At 42.2% G+C, this 14335-nt stretch overlaps 1 protein-coding gene across 1 annotated transcript in view; it reads right to left on the bottom strand.

Moving 5' to 3' along the window:
* The window catches only part of canx (calnexin), a 61032-nt gene continuing 46697 nt past the window's right edge, over positions 1-14335 (bottom strand). The window contains exons 13-15 of the mRNA XM_063053064.1: positions 11674-11800; positions 9618-9733; positions 1-1602 (exon numbers count right to left, since the gene is read on the bottom strand). Of these exons, the coding sequence (XP_062909134.1) occupies positions 1564-1602; positions 9618-9733; positions 11674-11800 (282 nt within the window). The 3' untranslated portion in view covers positions 1-1563. The remainder of the gene's footprint in view (positions 1603-9617; positions 9734-11673; positions 11801-14335) is intronic.

Genomic DNA, 14335 nt, shown 5'->3' on the forward strand with positions numbered 1-14335 from the left:
TTAGATCCCTTCAATGAATTTCAAATGGCAACAGCAAAAAAAGAAAAATGGACAATTCAGTGCAGTAGAATATGGTTAGCAGGAAAAGCTTGAGAGCAAAAACCACACTGCTCTTGTAACTCAGCAAGAGGGACTGGGAATTGGAATAGAGATATGTACATACACAATGAATATTTCCTGATATAAACTGGTATTACTATGTGCTTGCTATCATTAGATGTGCCTGAAAATTTCACCCAGGAGTGAGGTATATTGGTCTAATTTATGTCAACATACCCTTTCTTCCCCTACTAAAGGATTTCATCAGTATGCCTCCAAGATACTGTGCAAAAAACTGACAAAGAGCAGTTTTGAAAGTGAATTACATATTAAGGGAGAGGAAAAGGAACAAGTACAGTAGCTCAGGTGGGACTGTCACCAAGAGTCTTAAAATACAAATGTTACACCACACTGGCACCATGAGGTGTTGGATTATTTTTATGTTAATTATCTTCTAATCATCTAGGTAGTCATTACTTTTATCAAGCAGTACATAATGGTGTGATACAGACAAACCAAATTCCACAATGAAAAGACAGTGTTTATCTGTGCATGCTTAGCCATGTTCATATGTATTATAAAATTAATACTGTTCAATGCTTTTCTGTGGGATTGTTTAACTTTCTAGCTAACCCCCATTCCCTCCCACCTCAGATAGATTTAAAGATCTAAAATCTTTATAACTCTGAAAGGAAAGAGGGCAAAGTGGACATGGAGGGAAAAGGGCGGTGTGACAATAGATCAAAACAGTACGATAACAGTACTGGTTTCAGATTGGGGAGATGCATATTCTTCCTCCTACATTTTCATGATGAGGAAGTGAGGGAGTTGGCTTGACGAGGAGCTGATGGAAAGGCTGGCACAGGTCAATAAAGCTGGCATGTTAAGCTTCTGCTAACTGCTCCGATAAGGATAATGCAGGAACAAGTTCAAGACTGATTAGGATGTGTAATGGAAATGGACTCAACCCACATTAACCTCCCTATTCCAGATATTATCAGGACACAAGACTAGGAAGCATTTCTGTTGGAATTAACAGGATTTCATTTTAGGACTTTTTGCAAAAGTGGTCAATGCAAATGCAACATTGACTGCAGTTAAAGCTAGTAACATTATATAGAGTACCAGTAGATTGCCCACACACCCCACTCATTCCATCCTCTGGGCTGGCTTTTTGCAGTAGGGCAAAGACCTGAACAAACATTTCTAAAATTTAGCAAGCCTGAAATCTAATTGACGATTACCAGGAATTTAACAAACGTAGTAGTTTTTAGACTGTAAATAAGCAGGAATTTGTTTCTACCATCATGTATACATAAAGCACATTTCAATTCAGATTTCAGCCCTCACTGAACACATACAATAACCTGGTCTACCTAGTGTTTGGTCAGTATGGTTTTTATTGTTGCACGTATTTTTTTCTTCATGAAATCCTGTAAGTAGTTCAGCTCTCAAGTCCCAGAAATGATGGTCTCGCCTTTGATATCCAAAGTCATGCCCAAATGATATTATGACAGTAACATCTCAGTCATTCCGTGGCTCTGCATTGGCACTGTCCATCTTCTGTAACAAAAAAGACAGAATTAACATAGAATTCAGGCAGACAAAAATAGGAGGCACTGAGTGAATATGCATTTGGAAGCCAGATTTTGGGCCCTCATGGTTTGGTCTTAAAGGGCAAGCACTATAGTAAAAACTGCTGAGAGGATCACCAGGGCCTCCCCCTCCCTTGTTATGAGGATTGTTGTAGACAAAGGGCCCAAAGCATTGTTGAGGATCTCTATCACCCACTCCACAATCTCTTTGACCCACTATCGTCAGAAAGGAGGTACAGGAGCATCAGGACTAGGACTGTCAGACTGGGTAACAGCTTCTTCCCTCAGGCTGAGAGACTAATGAATACTCTGCCACCACTGAGATCTTGTTACTGGGACGACAAGCTGTTCACCATTTACCTATGCAGCATACGATATGCACTTCTAATTATATTTTATACCTTGTAATATTTTGCTTTAAGCGCTGTGATGTGTTTTGTTGGTCAAGAAATGTTTCACTTGACTATATATATGTAGTCAGATGACAATTAACTTGAACTTATAGCAAAGCAATCCAAACATTAAAGAAACCCAGATTCCGTAACATCTATTTGGGGAATGCAGCTCGCTGCCCCTAGACTGCCTAGGCCAATAAGCAATTCCTTACCCTCAACATGGTTTGTTGAACGATTCAATCACTCCTGCACTTCAACTTATGAACACGAGAAACAGAAAGCAGTTGTATGGAGTTGAGGATGTTCTTTGTCATCAGCTCCACAATCATAATGTTTTAGCTACTGACTTTTAGTACTTATTCTTTTTAAATTTAGAGATCAGCATGGAATAAGCCATTCTGGCCCTTCGAGCTGCTCCCGATTTAACCCAAGGAAATAACCAATTAACCTACTATTGAGGTTGAATCGTTCGGATAGAGATGGTGCTCAGTACTCGGTGTCTGAGGGTTGATTGGAGGCGCGAAGTTTTCGGATGAGTCAGAATCGGACTGTGGTCGGCATGGCAGGGAAGAGTTTTCTTCCTTCTCCCATCTGCGTGAGATGTGGAACTTTCGAGAGACTGAACTTTTTACTGTGCCATGGACTGTTCTTCATCAAGTTATGGTATTGTTGCACTGTTGTAACTATATGTTATAATTATGTGGTTTTATTAGTTTTTTCAGTCTTGGTTTGTCCCGTGTTTTGTGATATCACACCGGAGGAAATATTGTACATTTCTTAATGCATGCATTACTAAATGACAATAAAAGAGGACTGCGTGTCTTCATAATCTAAAAATCTATTACGTCTTTGGACTATGGGTGGAAACTTGAATACCCAGAGGAAACCCATGCATTCCATGAGGAGGATGTATAAACTGCTTACAGATGATGTCGGAACTGAACTTTGAACACTGATGCCTTGAAATGTTACGGCACTGCACTAACCACTACACTGCCATCATACTCTATGAGCAGAAAACAGTATTACAGAAGCCTCCGATGAACAAAGGGGCTATGATGGCTCAATTTCCATCAAAAATGTAACTCAGAAATTCTCACCACAGAAGGCAGCCCGGGGTTTAAAAAACAAAAAACACAGGCTCTCATTGGACAGCTACTTTCTTTCAACCATTCAGTTTTTGAACCTATTGGCCAAAACAGTAATCATTATGGATTAGCATCACTATGGCTACTTGGGTTGCAGGGTGGAAATAAGTCTCTTCCAAAGAACGTGGAAGGCACTCTGCTACCCTATAGGCCATCCTTGGGCAAGGTGTAGCACTGCTTAGCCCCCCAGTCAGGGTCACATGAAGCCAAGGGAGCAGGTGATGGATGGTCGTATGAGCAACTGATGTACATCACAAGTCCTGGTTATGTGACAACTGATGCCAGGCAGACAGTCTCTGAAGAGTATTGGTAATGACGGGGTTCACCCATCTTGTAACAACAAACCATTTCTGTAGAAAAATTTGTCAAGAGCAATAATGTTCATCAGACCATGATCACCCATATGATGATGGCGACTACTTAGCACTGAAATGCAGTATTTTTGCTTTAATTATGTTCTTTCTTGCAAGTATCCTGTACAATTTATATTTACAAACAAGAGAAAAATCTGCAAATACTGAAAATCCAAGCAACACACTGAAATGCTGGAGGAAGTCAGCAGGCCAGGCGGCATCTACGGAAAAGAGTACAGTTGATATTTGAGGCTCAGACCCTTCGGCAGGACTTGTTTTTTTCCTGCGACTGCTGTTTATCTGTTCCTGAGAACCTGTGAGGCTGCTGCACCTGTGCACACATTGACGTGCACGGATGACAATAACCTCACTTTTATCTTCAGGTGGATCCACCCCCCTTTCTTGGCCTAGAGCGTTGCAGTTTATGGTTCTGAGTGGTCACCCAGGTAAAATTACAATTAATTTCCATTTTGTCAAGCAGCATGTTCTACACACTCACTGAAGTGAAAACCTGTTTCAATCCCCTTCGGTTCCTCTACCTTGGCCCCAAGTTACTCATCTCCAAGGGAAATGGGCATTTTATTCATTCCTTAGTTTTTTTGACTATTGACTTCCCACATGTACCAAAGCCTGCACTGTTACAAAGAACTGCTGTGACTGTGAGCTTATGCCAGCCAGTTTAGCGAACAGAGCGGCGGACACCCCTGCTGAAATCTGGAGGAAAACACACAGAGGATGCAGAGGGGGATCACAAAGGTGAGGAAAGAGGACCAGGTCGAGACAACAGAGACTTATGGAGAAGAGGAGTTCGGTGGGTAATAAAATGGACGAGTTCACGGCGCTAGCCAGGCGTCAGAGAACATTTCGGGAGTGCAGTGTTATGTGTTTTACTGGAACAGGGCTGCACGAGGACATACCCGACCAAATCTTTTCCATGGACGGCTTCCAGACCGTTTGGGCTGACTGGAAGTGCACTGAGAGCGGTCAGCGTAAAGGAATTGGGTGCTTACAACAAGTTCTGGTTAACAACGGATGGTGCAATCCTGGTCATATCACGATCGAGGAACGTGTTTGTAGACCGGATATTGAACTTTTTGCTGTTGGACCCCGGCCATATTCCACCGAGATGTCACGGGAGGTTGCTCCTGCCTGTGGCCATCGAACTTTGCAGCTCCTCCCATGGAGGGTCAGACACCCTGAGCCAATAGGCTGGTCCTGGACTTATTTCCATCCGGCATAATTTGCATTTTGTTGTTTAATTGTTTGTGGTTTTTGTATTGCTATATTTATGCTCTATTCTTGGTTAGTGCAGCTGTAACGAAACCCAATTTCCCTCGGGATCAATAAAGTATATCTGTCTATCTATCAATCATCAAGCAGTACAGGCCCTTCAGTCTACGATGTTCTGATGATCTTTTAAACTACAAATCTAACCCTTCCCTCCTTCAAAACCCTCCATTCTTCATCCACGTGCCTATCTTAAAGTCTCTTAAATGTCTCTAATATATCTGCCTCTACCACCTACCTGGCAGTGTTCCCCGCATCCAGCACTCTAAACAAACATACTTCTGACATCCCCTGATGCTTTCCACCAATCAATTCTGAATAGACAATAACCCCATGATATCTACTTCACTATTTCTCTCTTTTGCACTATATTTAATTTAAATTCTATTTCTTAACATAATTCATTGTATATTTTATGTATTGCATTGTACCATTGCCATGAAACACATATTTCATGGCGTGTGTCAGTGATAATTAATCTAATTCTAAACACCTTAAAGTTATACCTTTTAGCATTAACCAATTCTGCCCAAGGAAAATGTCTCTGGCTCTCCACTTGATCTATGTTTCTTATCATATACACATCCTGCAGACTCGCTTTCAAACACTCAACAACTCACATTCTCAGTATTATTTATTTGCACAATTTGTCCTCTTTTGCACATTAGTTGCTTGTCTATGTTTATGTATACTTTTCCTAAATTCTACTATATTTCTTTATTTTTCTGTTTCCTTGTTGTTACAGCCGGGGATTGGTAATGGGGACAAGCTCCCACTACCTATAAAATGCTCCCAATAGCACGCAACTCAAATAGCCTCTGACAACCAAACCAAGCCCAGGCTCCAGGCCTTCACAGATGGCTTAGCTACTAAGCCCAATGGAACCATTTCTAATGACAGGAGAAGGGGCAAAGGCAGGTTACTGGCACCTTAAAAACAGTCGCTTCAGGCAGATGGGAATTGCACTTGAATCCTAGGGGGACCAATATCCTGGCAGGGAGATTTGCGAAGGCTACTGGGGAGACTTTAAACTAGAATGGTTGGGGGGGGGGGGGGATCAAATTGAAGAGACTAGGAGAGAGGAGGTTAGTTCACAAATAGAGAAAGCTAGTAGACAGTGTGTGAGGGAGGATAGGCAGGGGACAGAGAACGGGAGCACTCAGACTGAAGATGTGGGGGAGAAGGAAGAAAAAGATAGTTGTTTGCACCATTAGGGATAAACAGAGACTAAGAGGAGGACAGTTTCTTAAATGCATCTATTTAAATGCTAGGAGCATTGTAAGAAAGGTGGATGAGCTTAGAGCATGGATTGATACCTGGAAATATGATGTTGTAGCTATTAGTGAAACATGGTTGCAGGAGGGGTGTGATTGACAACTAAATATTCCAGGATTTCATTGCTTCAGGTGTGATAGAATCGGAGGGGCAAGAGGGGGAGGTGTTGCATTGCTTGTCAGAGAAAATATTACAGCGGTGCTTTGGCAGGATAGATTAGAGGACTCGTCTAGGGAGGCTATTTGGGTGGAATTAAGGAATGGGAAAGGTGTAGTAATGCTTATAGGGGTGTATTATAGACCACCTAATAGGGAGCGAGAATTGGAGGAGCAAATTTGTAAGGAGATAGCAGATATTTGTAGTAAGCACAAGGTTGTGATTACGGGAGATTTTAATTTTCCACACATAGATTGGGAAGCCCATTCTGTAAAAGGGCTGGATGGTTTGGAGTTTGTAAAATGTGTGCAGGATAGTTTTTTGCAGCAATACATAGAGGTACCAACGAGAGAAGGGGCAGTGTTGGATCTCCTGTTAGGGAATGAGATAGGTCAGGTGACGGAAGTATGTGTTGGGAAGCACTTTGGGTCCAGTGATCACAATGCCATTAGTTTCGATATAATTATGGAGAAGGATAGGACTGGACCCAGGGTTGAGAGTTTTGATCGGAGGAAGGCTAACTTTGAGGAGATGCGAAAGGATTTAGAAGGAGTGGATTGGGACAATTTGTTATATGGGAAGGATGTAACAGGGAAATGGAGGTCATTTAAAGGTGAAATTTTGAGGGTTCAGAATCTTTATGTTCCTTTTTCTTTTTTTTCTTTTCCCCCCTCTCCCCTTTCCTTCTCCCTCTGAATCTTTATGATCCTGTTAGGTTGAAAGAAAAGGTTAAAAGTTTGAGAGAGCCATGGTTTTCAAGGGATATTGGAAATTTGGTTCGGAAAAAGAGAGATATCTACAATAAATATAGGCAGCATGGAGTAAACGAGGTGCTCTAGGAATATAAAGAATGTAAAAAGAATCTTAAGAAACTAGAAAAGCTAAAAGAAGAAATGAGGTTGCTTTGGCAAGTAAGGTGAAAATAAATCCCAAGGGTTTCTACAGTTATATTAATAGCAAAAGGATAGTGAGGGATAAAATTGGTCCCTTAGAGAATCAGAGTGGATGGCTATGTGCGGAGCCAAAAGAGATGGGGGAGATTTTGAACAATTTCTTTTCTTCGGTATTCACTATGGAGAAGGATATTGAATTGGGTAAGATAAGAGAAACAGGTAGGGAAGTTATGGAAACTATGATGATTAAAGAAGAGGAAGTACTGGAGCTTTTAAGGAATATAAAAGTGGATAAGTCTCCGGGTCCTGACAGGATATTCCCTAGGACCTTCAGGGAAGTTAGTGTGGAAATAGCAGGGGCTCTGTCAGAAATATTTCAAGTGTCATTAGAAACGGGGATGGTGCCAGAGGATTGGCGTATTGCTCATGTTGTTCCATTGTTTAAAAAGGGTTCTAAAAGTAAACCTAGCAATCATCGGCCTGTGAGTTTGACGTCAGTGGTGGGTAAATTGATGGAAAGTATTCTTAGAGATGGTATATATAATTATCTGGACAGACAGGGTCTGATTAGGAACAGTTAACATGGATTTGTGAGTGGAAGGTCATGTTTGACAAATCTTACTGAATTTTTTTTGAAGAGGTTACTATGAAAGTTGACGAGGGTAAAGCGGTGGATGTTGTCTATATGGACTTCAGTAAGGACTTTCACAAGGTTCCACACGGAAGGTTAGTTAGGAAGGTTCAATCGTTAGGTATTAATATTGAAGTAGTAAAATGGATTCAACAGTGGCTGGATGGGAGACACCAGAGAGTAGTGGTGGATAACTGTTTGTCAGATTGGAGGCCGGTGTCTAGTGATGTGCCTCAGGGATCTGTACTGCGTCCAATGTTGTTTGTCATATATATTAATGATCTGGATGATGGGGTGGTAAATTGGATTAGTAAGTATGCAGATGATACTAAGATAGGTGGAGTTGTGGATAATGAAGTAGGTTTTCAAAGCTTGCAGAGAGATTTAGGCCAGTTAGAAGAGTGGGCTGAAAGATGGCAGATGGAGTTTAATGCTGATGAACGTGAGGTGCTACATTTTGGTAGGACTAATCAAACTAGGACATACATGGTAAATGGTAGGGCATTGAAGAACGCAGTAGAACAGAGGGATCTAGGAATAATGGTGCATAGTTCCCTGAAGGTGGAATCTCATGTGGATAGGGTGGTGAAGAAAGCTTTTGGTATGCTGGCCTTTATAAATCAGAGTATTGAGTATAGGAGTTGGGATGTAATGTTGAAATTGTATAAGGCATTGGTAAGGCCAAATTTGGAGTATTGTCACCGAATTATTGGAAAGATGTCAACAAAATAGAGAGAATACAGAGAAGATTTACTAGAATGTTACCTGGGTTTCATCTCCTAAGTTAGAGAAAGGTTGAACAAGTTGGGTCTTTATTCTTTGGAGCGTAGAAGCTTGAGGGGGGACTTGATAGAGATATTTAAAATTATGAGGGGGGTAGATAGAGTTGATGTGGATAGGCTTTTTCCATTGAGAGTGGGGGAGATTCAAACAAGAGGACATGAGTTGAGAGTTAAAGGGCAAAAGTTTAGGGGTATCATGAGGGGGAACTTCTTTACTCAGAGAGTGGTAGCCGTGTGGAACGAGCTTCCAGCAGAAGTGGTTGAGGCAGGTTCGATGTTGTCATTTAAAGTTAAATTGGATAGCTATACGGACAGGAAAGGAATGGAGGGTTATGGGCTGAGTGCAGGTCGGTGGGACTAGGTGAGAGTAAGAGTTCGGCACGGACCAGAAGGGCCGAGATGGCCTGTTTCCGTGTTGTAATTGTTATATGGTTAGCAGCTCATCTAAAAGGAGGAAAACTCTGATCTCAAACCTCTGCTGCCTTGACGCTATACTGACTTATGGGAAGCCTTCAGTAGTAAACCCAGAGGAAAAATCCAGAGCTGGAGTGCCTAGTGTAGTCCTACGTTAAGTTCAGTGCTGACTGGCAACTCCTACAATGCTGCTGGTGCCAAATTGTATAGATCTTTGCCATTCCTTTAGATTTATCAGATGCGTGGAGAGGGGGGAGCTTCCTACAGGGACAACAGCTTGCTCTCCATATTGTACTACCTTGGCTTTGCGTATCTGGACAGCTAGGACACAACACCCATGGTCAACTCTGACCAGAGGCCTCATCTTTATTTTTCTGTAAATGCAAGAAAATAAATGCCAAGGAAGTCTATGGTGACATATGTACTTTGATAATAAATTTACTCAAGTTTGCAGATAGGCTGGTCTCCTCTCAAATCCCAACTTCACCAAATCGAATATCAAGTCAACTATCACTGTGAAAGAATCAGAGCTATGAGACAATATCTTTTCACTCTTCAGGATTTAAAAAAAAATCTCAATATAAATATTTTCACTGCAAAGTAAATTAAGTTTCTTCTCTACTTCCCCTCAACAGTTCTGGTGACTTACTTCATCATCATGCTCTGCGCTTGGCTTCTCCCTTGTCCCCTTCTGCTCCTCCTCATCCTCATCCTGGCTAGCGTTTTCCACAGCATCCTCGGTATCATTATTCTGCTTTTCTTCAGCTGTGATGTTGAAGCACACTCATTAATGTGAACTTATAACCACACATCAGCAGTAAACAAAGAGCTTGTATACCATGTGGAAATTAAACACTTTTAATGAGGCACTTCATATCCCGAGAATCAACATTTATTTGGTCAACTTGACATCGTAACCAATTACCCAACCGCAGAGATGCTTGCATTATTTACATTTAGTTGAGGTCAATTTTTAACTCCTTCACACATTCAATCTACACTTCTTGATTGTACCAGCTCTTTTTATCATTTAATTCCCAGCTTCTGCTCCACTGATCATTTCATTATTTTATTTAGAGAAACAGCTACCAGGGTTTCACGGCTCTGTGGACGGGCTGATTCTAAGCTGGCACTGCTGGGTGAAGTGTCAAGGGAGAGAACGGAACATCGGGAACAGTGGATCAGCTGTCAGAGGCTCTGTACTTAGCAAGCCATGCTCTCTCTCTCACATTGGTGGGTGAGAGGTTGTTGTCAATTCTCCAGAGAACTCCGGGGAAAAAAAGCATCGTGGCAGGTTTTTTAACACCGTAAGTTAGTGAGTTGTTTTATTATGTCTTCCCCTCTCGCTGTGAAAGGGGCACCTCTTTTTGTATTAGGGAGAATGTCTGTGGCATGTCGAATTGTCATAAGAACGATTAGCTTTTGTTATATTGTAGATCATGATCTTTATTGGGGACATTGCAATTGCATATTTGGTGGGTGGAGGGTAATGATGCTTTTTTGCAGAAGTGGCTGGGTGTGGGGAGTCATTGCTTTGTTGCTACTTGTGCATGGAAGGAGTGGGGGGGGGGCTCCGGGGTTTTAACATTTTTTACTGTCACTCATTCTTTGGCACACTCTTCTGTTTTCGTGGAGGTCTGCGAAGAACAAGTATTTCAGGCTGTATATTGCATTCATTTCTCTGATGTTAAATGGAACTACTGAACAGGCCCTTCGAACCAGTGAGGTGCACTGTCCAGCAAACTACAATTTAACCCTAACCTAATCACAGGAGATGTCCTGGTCATCCACTGCGCCTTGTCCCATCTCCAGCTGTCTAGACTCTGTCTTGCCACTGGATCCAGATGGGAATTGGGAAGAGAGAGAGAGGCTGACGCTGCGCAACTCTCCCTCACTTAAATCCAAATCACGCGCTAGTCTCGACACCATCATTATGGTGTCGAGGTCCTCATCGACATCAACAATGGACGAACAACAACAATCACAGGGCAATTTACAATGACCAATTAACCTACCATGACAGGAAACTGAAGCACCCAGTGGAAATCCACACATGGGGAAGGACATATAAATATTCTTAGAGGGAGCCAATGTTTAATTCTGTCACCCCGAGCTTTAATGTGTCATGCTAACTGCTATTATTGTGGTGCAAGAGTTAGAGAGAGAAAGGCCCAACATATTCTTGCCAACCATCAATCACCCATTTACACCACCCCCATTCCACTGCCCTTAGAACAGAGAAGAGGAGGAACGTCTTTAGCCAGGTGGTGAATCTGTGGAATTCATTGCCAAATTGCCCAATTCTACTCCTATGTTTTATGATCTTACATTTAAAGCAGAAGTAGATGGTTCCTTGACTAATCTGGGCATCAAGGGTTACGGGGACAAGGCAGGAGAATGGGGTTGAGAGGGAAAATAAATCACCCTCTGCAGTTTCCACATCCTTCCTAAAATGAAATGACCAGAACTGAAAACATGGATCCTTCAGAAATGTTATCACTGCTGCAGCTCTGTTCATGCACAGGAAAGGTGGGATCAGCTTGGATGTGTTGGACTGAAAGGTCTGTTTCTGTGCTGTATTATTGACTCTAGAAATGTACAACATACACAGCAAGATCCAGTTTACAATGCCTCTACTTATCCCATAAAGGAGAAACAATCCCCTGCACTGGTTCCCTTTTCCAAAGTAAATCGGGATTTCTTACTTATCTTTTCTTCTTCTGTATCATTTTTCTCTTCTTCCTCCTTCTGCTCTTCTTTCTCCTCTCCCTCTTCATCCTTTACATCAGGTTGTGGAGCATCAGTCTTTTTGTACTCTGCGGCAGCATCTTTCTGCAGGAGCATAATGAACACAATTCAGTTAACATCGTACCAAGCACAGCATCGAACAGTCTAAACCACATCCAGCTAGAAAACCAGGAGGCAAGTCCTAGGGTAACTGGGGTGCAGCGCTTTTCCACTACCTCCCCACCTCCCCAAAATGCCTGCTTTACTTATTGTTAGAATAGTTAAAATCTACATATCAAAGTGAGAACCACCCTGAGCTCAGGGACCAGTAGGAAACTTCCTCACCAGTAGAGGAAACCAGCACCAGCTATAAAGTGCCCAAGACTAAAGCAAACTGAGGAACTCAGAAGAACCACAATGTCAAAAAGATTAAAGTTTTACATGATCTTATGGGCATCAATAGCCAAATGTGGTTTGACTGAATAGACAGAAGAGCCATCTGAAAATCCGAAGACATCAACCTTACAGGTGATCCTCCATCTCAAACCCAGTTTTCTACCAGATCTTCATGTGCCTTCAAGATCATGAAGGACCCCACCACTTCGGACATGCCTTCTTGTAATTACTAGCATCAGGGAGGTGGTACAGATCCCTGAAGTCACACACTCAGCTTCTTCCCCCTGCCATCAGATTTCAGAAAAGCCCATGATCACCATTTCATTATTTTGCTCTTTTTTGCACTACTTATTTACATTTTTCTCTACATTGCTTACTGTAACTTAGTAATTTTTACGTATTGCACTGTACTCACCACCAGGTTCAAGAACAGCTACTTCCCTTCAACCCTTCAGTTCTTGAAACCATTGGTAAAACTCTAAACACAACCTCAGTAACCACCACGCACTAAAATGAACTTCTATTTTGCTGTAATCGTGTTTTTTTGTTGTAAAATGAGTATAATATTTCCTGGTAAAGATCTTGGCTCCAAATGTGGACTGTTTATTCCCCTCCATAGATGGTGCCTGACCAGCATTTTGTGTGTATGTTAAGACCATAAGACAAAGGAGCAGAAGTCAGCCATTCGGCCCATCGAGTCTGCTCCGCCATTTTATCATGAGCTGATCCATTCTCCCATTTAGTTCCATTCCCCTGCCTTCTCACCATAACCTTTGATGCCCTGGCTACTCAGATACCTATCAATCTCTGCCTTAAATACACCCAATGACTTGGCCTCCACTGCTGCCTGTGGCAACAAAGTCCATAGATTCACCACCCTCTGGCTAAAAAAATCTCTTCGCATTTCTGTTCTGAATGGGCGCCCTTCAATCCTTAAGTCATGCCCTCTCATTCTAGACTCTCCCTTCATGGGAAACAACTTTGCCACATCCACTCTGTCCATGCCTTTCAACATTTGAAATGTTTCTATGAGGTCTCCCCTCATTCTTCTAAACTCCAAGGAATACAGTCCAAGAGCGGACAAACGTTCCTCATATGTTAACCCTCTCATTCCCGGAATCATTCTAGTGAATCTTCTCTGTACCCTCTCCAACGTCAGCACATCCTTTCTTAAATAAGGAGACCAAAACTGCCCACAGTACTCCAAGTGAGGTCTCACCAGCGCCTTATAGAGCCTCAACATCACATCCCTGCTCCTATACTCTATTCCTCTAGAAATGAAAGCCAACATTGCATTTGCCTTCTTCACCACCGGCTCAACCTGGAGATTAACCGTAAGGGTATCCTGTACGAGGACTCCCAAGTCCCGTTGCATCTCAGAACTTTGAATTCTCTCCCCATTTAAATAATAGTCTGCCCGTTTATTTCTTCTGCCAAAGTGCATAACCATACACTTTCCAACATTGTATTTCATTTGCCACTTTTTTGCCCATTCTTCCAATCTATCCAAGTCTCTCTGCAGACTGTCTCCTCAGCACTACTGGCCCCTCCACCTATCTTTGTATCATCAGCAAACTTAGCCACAAAGCCATCTATTCCATAATCCAAATCGTTGATGTACAATGTAAAAAGAAGCCGCCCCAACACGGACCCCTGTGGAACACCACTGGTAACCGGCAGCCAACCAGAATAGGATCCCTTTATTCCCACTCTCTGTTTCCTGCCAATCAGCCAACACTCTATCCACGTATGTAACTTTCCCGTAATTCCATGGGCTCTTATCTTGTTAAGTAGCCTCATGTGTGGCACCTTGTCAAAGGCCTTCTGAAAATCCAAATATACAACATCCACTGCATCTCCCTTGTCTAGCCTACTTGTAATTTCCTCAAAAAATTGTAATAGGTTTGTCAGGCAGGATTTTCCTTTAAGGAAGCCATGCTGAGTTCTGCCTATCTTGTCATATGCTTCCAGGTACTCTGTAACCTCACCCTTGAGGATCGACTCCAACAACTTCCCAACCACCGATGTCAAGCTAACAGGTCTATAATTTCCTTTTTGCTTCCTTGCCCTCTTCTTAAATAGCAAAGTGACATTTACAATCTTCCAGTCCTCCGGAACCATGCCAGAATCTATCGACTTTTGAAAGATCATCACTAATGCCTCCGCAATCTCCACAGCTACTTCCTTCAGAACACAAGGTGCATTTCCTCTGGTCCAGGAGATTTATCTACCTTTAGACTATTC

This window comes from Mobula hypostoma, chromosome 7 (assembly GCF_963921235.1).
Source record: "Mobula hypostoma chromosome 7, sMobHyp1.1, whole genome shotgun sequence".
In the NCBI taxonomy this organism is placed as follows: domain Eukaryota; kingdom Metazoa; phylum Chordata; class Chondrichthyes; order Myliobatiformes; family Myliobatidae; genus Mobula; species Mobula hypostoma.